This window comes from Rhinoderma darwinii, chromosome 6 (assembly GCF_050947455.1).
Source record: "Rhinoderma darwinii isolate aRhiDar2 chromosome 6, aRhiDar2.hap1, whole genome shotgun sequence".
Classification (NCBI taxonomy): Eukaryota; Metazoa; Chordata; class Amphibia; order Anura; family Rhinodermatidae; genus Rhinoderma; species Rhinoderma darwinii.
The window spans coordinates 146,425,244-146,435,243 of NC_134692.1; the positions used below are offsets into that span (position 1 = coordinate 146,425,244).

General features: G+C 45.5%; 1 protein-coding gene across 1 annotated transcript in view; it reads left to right on the top strand.

Annotated features, from left to right (window-relative positions):
* The window catches only part of ABCB10 (ATP binding cassette subfamily B member 10), a 38,465-nt gene that overhangs the window by 2,847 nt on the left and 25,618 nt on the right, over positions 1-10,000 (top strand). Inside the window, exon 2 of the mRNA XM_075830971.1 lies at positions 9,323-9,523. Within this exon, the coding sequence (XP_075687086.1) occupies positions 9,323-9,523 (201 nt within the window). The remainder of the gene's footprint in view (positions 1-9,322; positions 9,524-10,000) is intronic.

A 10,000-nucleotide genomic window follows, 5' to 3' on the forward strand; every position in this document is an offset into this window, starting at 1 on the left:
TATACTGGGTGTAATTCTCAGTATCTGTATTATTCTGTATATACACTGCACAGTACCACTTCTCCTGTCCTGTATACTGGGTGTAATTCTCAGTATCTGTATTATTCTGTGTATATATACACTGCACAGTACCACTTCTCCTGTCCTGTATACTGGGTGTAATTCTCAGTATCTGTATTATTCTGTATATAGACACTGCACAGTACCACTTCTCCTGTCCTGTATACTGGGTGTAATTCTCAGTATCTGTATTATTCTGTATATACACTGCACAGTACCACTTCTCCTGTCCTGTATACTGGGTGTAATTCTCAGTATCTGTATTATTCTGTATATAGACACTGCACAGTACCACTTCTCCTGTCCTGTATACTGGGTGTAATTCTCAGTATCTGTATTATTCTGTATATATATACACTGCACAGTACCACTTCTCCTGTCCTGTATACTGGGTGTAATTCTCAGTATCTGTATTATTCTGTATATATATACACTGCACAGTACCACTTCTCCTGTCCTGTATACTGGGTGTAATTCTCAGTATCTGTATTATCCTGTATATATACACTGCACAGTAACACTCATCCTGTCCTGTATACTGGGTGTAATATATATGTTATTACAGATCGGAGCTTTATTCTGCTGTCGTTTCTTCTCAGTGATGCTGCCAGGATTTGCCTTCGGGGAGTATTTAATCTGCGCTCCGTGGAGCCCCCATGCCGGGTGTTTCTGCTGGAGTCTATATATATATATATATATATATTTTATCACGCAGCAGTAGGATTCAGTCTGAGCCTTTGCTCTTTTTGTGCAGCGTCCCTTAGTAAGTCTTCTCCTGCGCTGCCCTTTTCACGCCTGGACTGAGACGCGAGGTCACTGCCACATCCTCGGCTGATTCCTGCTCTGCTCTTGTGTTTTCTGATATAATCATTATCTTGGATCTCGATTATAAACCCAGTAAGGCCTTATTCACACGAATGTGTCCATTTTGCGCACACAAAAGCTCTGTGTGTCATCAGCATATGGTGCGCGGCTGTGTGATTTTCGCGCAGCCGGCATGATGACACTCTGGTTTTATGTTGGTGCTTTTTTGTTTTGATTAATTTATTTTACTACTGTAGCGCACGGCACCCGGAAGTGCTTCCGTGTGCCGTGCGCAATTTGCACGAACCCAATGGGTGCGTGTTGCGAAAAACACGGCCAAATATAGGACATGTCGTGAGTTTTACGCAGCACACATACGCTATCCGTGAAATTCACTGATAGTCTGAACGGCCCCATTCACTAACATAGGTCCGTGCGATGTGCGTGAAAATCACGCGCGCAGCACGGACGTATAACACGTTAGTGTGAATAAGCCCTAATAATGTGGTGACTCCGGGGATAGGAAACAGATAACGGAGACACAGAAGGAACCGTCCGTGTGCAGCTGCCGCGTGATGTTGACTTTGTTGGATCGGTAACTAGAAGATCCCGGGCTCCTCTGCATAATCTCTATCCGGGGTTCCCACCTGTCGTGTGCCATTCACAATACTGGTGTCTTCTTATGTGGCAGGGGGGTCTTCAGCCTCCCTCAAGCACTGGGGCCATGTGTGACCTCTACCCCTATAACTACGCCTCTGCTGCGGTCTATGACTGGAGGCGGCTCAGGTGATTGTATAGACAGTCACCAGTAATAACTTTTATTTGCCAGTTCAGACCCCAGTCACCGCGCCTTCACCACTGCGGCATCTGCTCAGAGATGCACGACCAGCCGCTCCTGCTTTGCTTTGTGGTAGAGGGGTCTAGGGTCTGCTCCTCCTGTTCTGCTGAGTCTTCTGTGCTTGTTATTGGGGTGTGATGGGTGTTGGGCGGCCGCCGTCTGTGTCATCACTCCGATAAGTAACTTCAGAGTCTTCTCCCAGCGGATTGTGACTTGCATGTGAGGATGTTGGGTGTTCTCTTCCCGGTCCGGCTCTGCTGTGCTCTCGTCTGATACCACTTTATGTTTTTTTGTGCAGCGTTCCATGTTTCTGAAGGTTTAGATGCTGCACGTGAATGAAGACTCGGACCCCCCTTCACCCCTCTTCTTGGATAATTCAGCCCGAGCAGTGGTTGAGGTCCTCCCACTGAATACTAATGTATGATAGAGGCCCGTTCACACAATGTGATGTCCACCTAGGGCTGCGGTCACCCAGGACGGGGGTGTCATAGGGCCGGGGTCTGTACGGTCCAGCCGGCAGTTACAGAGTATGTGCGTGTCTCCTTTAATCGCTCCGTATCTTCTGATTTTATTACACACCGGTCATAACTTTGATGGAGACCCTCGTCTGATTTATTACAGCATCGCCCCTTATAAAGAACATTAAAGGAATTGTCCAGTAATAGATGTTCCAGAACAGCGCCCCTCTAGTCTATGGGTTGTGTCTTTTATTACAGTATTTACTTGGACTGGAAAAGTGCTGCATTACCAGACCCAACCCATGAGGGGCGCTATTCCTGGAAAAGACTAGATCCTTTTTTCCAATCCTGGGCAACCTCTTTACAGTCCGCATATAATGTACCGTTGCGGGTCCTTCACTTGGTGAGTTTTGAGCTTTGACTTTTTCTTCTCCCTTTTTTTATATGAAGTGATAGTGATGGGGGTGTTGGGGTTACAGTGATGGGGGATTCTGGGGCACACATGATGGTAATGATGGACAGAGCCGCCTCGTGTAATCCTACAGTCAGATTCCCGCCACGGTGGTTATCTTCCTCATGCTGCTGCTCTGGATTCAGAGATAAGCGGCGGCTGTAGATGTTGACTGGAGCCGCTGGTTGTTCTTCTACTGATATCTTCAGCTTTCAATGGAGTTGCTCTGCCCTGTTCACACCCAGTTATCTGATGAGGCGGCAACACCCAGAAGACTCCATAGCCGGGTCACCCCCTCGCTGCAGCAGATATATAACACAATGCAATATTAGGCTATGTTCACACGATCAACAAAATATGTCTGAAAATACGGAGCGGTTTTCAAGGGAAAACAGCACTTGATTTTCAGACGTTTTTTGAGCAACTCGCGCTTTTCGCGGCCGTTTCTGGAGCTGTTTTCAATAGTCTATGAGAAAACGGCTCCAAAACCGGCCCAAGAAGTGTCCCGCATATAATGTATATAAGTGTCCCGCATGTAATGTATATAAGTGTCCCGCATGTAATGTATATAAGTGTCCCGCATGTAATGTATATAAGTGTCCCGCATATAATGTATATAAGTGTCCCGCATATAATGTATATAAGTGTCCCGCATATAATGTATATAAGTGTCCCGCATATAATGTATAGAAGTGTCCCGCATATAATGTATAGAAGTGTCCCGCATATAATGTATAGAAGTGTCCCGCATATAATGTATATAAGTGCCCCGCATATAATGTATATAAGTGTCCGGCATATAATGTATATAAGCGTCCTGCATATAATGTATATAAGCGTCCCGCATATAATGTATATAAGCGTCCCGCATATAATGTATATAAGCGTCCCGCATATAATGTATATAAGTGTCCCGCATATAATGTATATAAGTGTCCCGCATATAACGTATATAAGTGTCCCGCATATAATGTATATAAGTGTCCCTGCATATAATGTATATAAGTGTCCTGCATGTAATGTATATAAGTGTCCTGCATATAATGTATATAAGTGTCCCGCATATAATGTATAGAAGTGTCCAGCATATAATGTATATAAGTGTCCCGCGTGCAACGTATAGAAGCGTCCCGCATGTAATGTATATAAGTGTCCCGCATGTAATGTATATAAGTGTCCCGCATGTAATGTATATAAGTGTCCCGCATATAATGTATATAAGTGTCCCGCATATAATGTATATAAGTGTCCCGCATATAATGTATATAAGTGTCCCGCATATAATGTATAGAAGTGTCCCGCATATAATGTATAGAAGTGTCCCGCATATAATGTATAGAAGTGTCCCGCATATAATGTATATAAGTGCCCCGCATATAATGTATATAAGTGTCCGGCATATAATGTATATAAGCGTCCTGCATATAATGTATATAAGCGTCCCGCATATAATGTATATAAGCGTCCCGCATATAATGTATATAAGCGTCCCGCATATAATGTATATAAGTGTCCCGCATATAATGTATATAAGTGTCCCGCATATAACGTATATAAGTGTCCCGCATATAATGTATATAAGTGTCCCTGCATATAATGTATATAAGTGTCCTGCATGTAATGTATATAAGTGTCCTGCATATAATGTATATAAGTGTCCCGCATATAATGTATAGAAGTGTCCAGCATATAATGTATATAAGTGTCCCACATGTAATGTATATAAGCGTCCCGCATGTAATGTATATAAGTGTCCCGCATATAATGTATATAAGTGTCCCGCATATAATGTATATAAGTGTCCCGCATATAATGTATATAAGTGTCCCGCATATAATGTATATAAGTGTCCCGCATATAATGTATATAAGTGTCCCGCATATACCGTATATAAGTGTCCCGCATATAACGTATATAAGTGTCCCGCATATAACGTATATAAGTGTCCCGCATATAACGTATATAAGTGTCCCGCATATAACGTATATAAGTGTCCCGCATATAACGTATATAAGTGTCCCGCATATAACGTATAGAAGTGTCCCGCATATAATGTATAGAAGTGTCCCGCATATAACGTATAGAAGTGTCCCGCATATAACGTATAGAAGTGTCCCGCATATAACGTATAGAAGCGTCCCGCATGTAACGTATAGAAGCGTCCCGCATGTAACGTATAGAAGCGTCCCGCATGTAACGTATAGAAGCGTCCCGCATGTAACGTATAGAAGCGTCCCGCATGTAACGTATAGAAGCGTCCCGCATGTAACGTATAGAAGCGTCCCGCATGTAACGTATAGAAGCGTCCCGCATGTAACGTATAGAAGCGTCCCGCATGTAACGTATAGAAGCGTCCCGCATGTAACGTATAGAAGCGTCCCGCATGTAACGTATAGAAGCGTCCCGCATGTAACGTATAGAAGCGTCCCGCATGTAACGTATAGAAGCGTCCCGCATGTAACGTATAGAAGCGTCCCGCATGTAACGTATAGAAGCGTCCCGCATGTAACGTATAGAAGCGTCCCGCATGTAACGTATAGAAGCGTCCCGCATGTAACGTATAGAAGCGTCCCGCATGTAACGTATATAAGCGTCCCGCATGTAACGTATATAAGCGTCCCGCATGTAACGTATATAAGCGTCCCGCATGTAACGTATATAAGCGTCCCGCATGTAACGTATATAAGCGTCCCGCATGTAATGTATATAAGCGTCCCGCATGTAACGTATATAAGCGTCCCGCATGTAATGTATATAAGCGTCCCGCATGTAATGTATATAAGCGTCCCGCATGTAATGTATATAAGCGTCCCGCATGTAATGTATATAAGCGTCCCGCATGTAACGTATATAAGTGTCCCGCATGTAACGTATAGAAGTGTCCCGCATGTAACGTATAGAAGTGTCCCGCATGTAACGTATAGAAGCGTCCCGCATGTAACGTATAGAAGCGTCCCGCATGTAACGTATAGAAGCGTCCCGCATGTAACGTATATAAGTGTCCCGCATGTAATGTATATAAGTGTCCCGCATGTAATGTATATAAGTATCCCGCATGTAATGTATATAAGTGTCCCGCATGTAATGTATATAAGTGTCCCGCATGTAATGTATATAAGTGTCCCGCATATAATGTATATAAGTGTCCCGCATATAATGTATATAAGTGTCCCGCATATAATGTATATAAGTGTCCCGCATGTAATGTATAGAAGTGTCCCGCATGTAACGTATAGAAGTGTCCCGCATGTAACGTATAGAAGTGTCCCGCATGTAACGTATAGAAGTGTCCCGCATGTAACGTATAGAAGTGTCCCGCATGTAACGTATAGAAGTGTCCCGCATGTAACGTATAGAAGCGTCCCGCATGTAACGTATAGAAGCGTCCCGCATGTAACGTATAGAAGCGTCCCGCATGTAACGTATAGAAGCGTCCCGCATGTAACGTATAGAAGCGTCCCGCATGTAACGTATAGAAGCGTCCCGCATGTAACGTATAGAAGCGTCCCGCATGTAACGTATAGAAGCGTCCCGCATGTAACGTATAGAAGCGTCCCGCATGTAACGTATAGAAGCGTCCCGCATGTAACGTATAGAAGCGTCCCGCATGTAACGTATAGAAGCGTCCCGCATGTAACGTATAGAAGCGTCCCGCATGTAACGTATAGAAGCGTCCCGCATGTAACGTATAGAAGCGTCCCGCATGTAACGTATAGAAGCGTCCCGCATGTAACGTATAGAAGCGTCCCGCATGTAACGTATAGAAGCGTCCCGCATGTAACGTATAGAAGCGTCCCGCATGTAACGTATAGAAGCGTCCCGCATGTAACGTATAGAAGCGTCCCGCATGTAACGTATAGAAGCGTCCCGCATGTAACGTATAGAAGCGTCCCGCATGTAACGTATAGAAGCGTCCCGCATGTAACGTATAGAAGCGTCCCGCATGTAACGTATAGAAGCGTCCCGCATGTAACGTATAGAAGCGTCCCGCATGTAACGTATAGAAGCGTCCCGCATGTAACGTATAGAAGCGTCCCGCATGTAACGTATAGAAGCGTCCCGCATGTAACGTATAGAAGCGTCCCGCATGTAACGTATAGAAGCGTCCCGCATGTAACGTATAGAAGCGTCCCGCATGTAACGTATAGAAGCGTCCCGCATGTAACGTATAGAAGCGTCCCGCATGTAACGTATAGAAGCGTCCCGCATGTAACGTATAGAAGCGTCCCGCATGTAACGTATAGAAGCGTCCCGCATGTAACGTATAGAAGCGTCCCGCATGTAACGTATATAAGCGCCCCGCATGTAACGTATATAAGCGCCCCGCATGTAACGTATATAAGCGCCCCGCATATAACGTATATAAGCGCCCCGCATATAATGTATATAAGCGCCCCGCATATAATGTATATAAGCGCCCCGCATATAATGTATATAAGCGCCCCGCATATAATGTATATAAGCGTCCCGCATATAATGTATATAAGCGCCCCGCATGTAACGTATATAAGCGTCCCGCATGTAACGTATATAAGCGTCCCGCATGTAACGTATATAAGCGCCCCGCATGTAACGTATATAAGCGCCCCGCATATAACGTATATAAGCGCCCCGCATATAACGTATATAAGCGCCCCGCATATAACGTATATAAGCGCCCCGCATATAACGTATATAAGCGCCCCGCATATAATGTATATAAGCGCCCCGCATATAATGTATATAAGCGCCCCGCATATAATGTATATAAGCGCCCCGCATATAATGTATATAAGCGCCCCGCATATAATGTATATAAGCGCCCCGCATATAATGTATATAAGCGCCCCGCATATAATGTATATAAGCGCCCCGCATATAATGTATATAAGCGCCCCGCATATAATGTATATAAGCGCCCCGCATATAACGTATATAAGCGTCCCGCATATAACGTATATAAGTGTCCTGCATATAATGTATATAAGTGTCCCGCACTTCTTTTGACGAGCTGTTTTTTTTACGCTCCGTCTTTTGACAGCGACACGTAAAATGACAGGTCGTCGGCACAGAACATAAAACCCATTGAAAGTAATGGGCAGATGTTTGTCGGCGTAATGGAGCCGTTTTTCCAGACGTAATTCGGGGCGTAAAACGTCTGAATCTTGGTCGTGTGAACATACCCTAACCGTGACTGACGAAACACCTGCCAATGGTCAATACGTAGCGACCACCATAGATCTCTGCAGACAGTACTCGTAGATTCCCCTGATATCTGCCAGATATCCATACAATGTCCATATACTCACCACATAGTGACCACCATAGATCTCTGCAGACAGTACTTGTAGATTGGCCTGACATCTGCCAGATATCCATACAATGTCCATATACTCCTCACATAGTGACCACCATAGATCTCTGCAGACAGTACTTGTAGATTGGCCTGATATCTGCCAGATATCCATACAATGTCCATATACTCACCACATAGTGACCACCATAGATCTCTGCAGACAGTACTTGTAGATTGGCCTGATATCTGCCAGATATCCATACAATGTCCATATACTCCTCACATTGTAACACTGTTGCAGTTGGAGCTGATACATTTGTTACTTCAGGCTCAGTAGAAATGATCTGGATCAGAAGTGGGGTCTGGGACCCCGTGGTTTAACCCGTTATTCCTCTGCGAGTGATTCATACAAATTATCATTAGGACTTTCTACAATACAATAAGTGTCCGGGGGCTGAAGTCGTTATTGGTCTCTAGGGACGTCTTTGTTTTAGTTGAATATTACGGCGTGCCTATAGAAGGGGCCATTCGGTTTTGTTATTTGCCCTTCTTCCCCACCCTGCAGCAGTACACACAGTATATAGGCGGCTCTTATCACCTGGACAGATGTATATGACCACCACAGACCTCAGATTGTCAGCAGATCTCAACAAATTTAGCTGGATCTGCCAATGATCTGCAGACAAATATCTTATGTCTTTGGCCCAACAACTCTCCCCTCCCCCACATTGCACTTTTTTGTCACTAATGTATGAGTTTTTGTTATTATTTGACTAAAAAATGTTCAACTGCAGAATAATCAATGTATGAATGGATCCATGATGTCACTGGCTCCTCCATGGTCCATGATGTCACTGGCTCCTCCATGATGTCACTGGCTCCTCCATGATGTCACTGGCTCCTCCATGATGTCACTGGCTCCTCCATGATGTCACTGGCTCCTCCATGATGTCACTGGCTCCTCCATATACCATGATGTCACTGGGTTCTCCGTGATGTCATTGGCTCCTCCATGGTCCATGATGTCACTGGGTTCTCCATGGTCCATGATGTCACCGGCTCCTCCATGATGTCACTGGGTTCTCCAGCTTGCACCACTATTAATAATGGAGTTTACAGTGAGGGGGGGGGGGGTGTGTGTGTGTGTGTGTGTGTGTGTGTGTGTGTGTGTGTGTGTGTGTGTGTGTTTTCTTTCATCAGAAATATTTTTCCCCATCACACGCTTGGTATTGGGGCTTCGACTACTTTCATCATGGTCTGGTCCTACTAATAGGATCCTCACCAATTCTGCATACTGACTGTTTCCCTATCAGTTGATTGTGTCATAATAAAACCGTAACCTTGGACACCCCCCCGCCCCCCCTGACAATGAGAAGTGTCAGATATTTGTAGTAGTAAACCAGATTAATGACGGACGCTTTGTCTTCCTCCTGCAGCCGCCGTCGGGTTCCTCACCGTCTCCAGTGTGATCACCATGTCGGCTCCGTTTTTCTTGGGTAAAGTGATTGATGTGATCTACTCGAATCCCACACAAGATCTGACGTCCAGCCTTACAACACTATGTGCCTTACTTAGCGGGGTGTTCCTGTTTGGAGCTGCCGCCAATGGGACCCGTGTCTACCTCATGCAAACCTCAGGTATAAGACGCAGCACTGAGTGTGTGACGTGGGGCGCTGAGTGTGTGACGTGGGGCGCTGAGTGTGTGACGTGGGGCGCTGAGTGTGTGACGTGGGGCGCTGAGTGTGTGACGTGGGGCGCTGAGTGTGTGACGTGGGGCGCTGAGTGTGTGACGTGGGGCGCTGAGTGTGTGACGTGGGGCGCTGAGTGTGTGACCGTAGGACGCGGCGCTGAGTGTGTGACGCGGCGCTGAGTGTGTGACCGTGGGACGCGGCGCTGAGCGTGTGACCGTGGGATGCGGCGCTGAGTGTGTGACGACTCCACTGAGCATAAGACTGTAGGACGCGGCACTGAGTATGTTCCCCTCATCTCCTTGGCGTTATCTGACTATCGGGATGAATGGATTCTGGGATCTCCTGTGGCGCTGGATTGGATCATTATCTGATCTACTTTATAATAAACCCCCACAATGCACTGGGTCCAGGCGGCCCCTATGT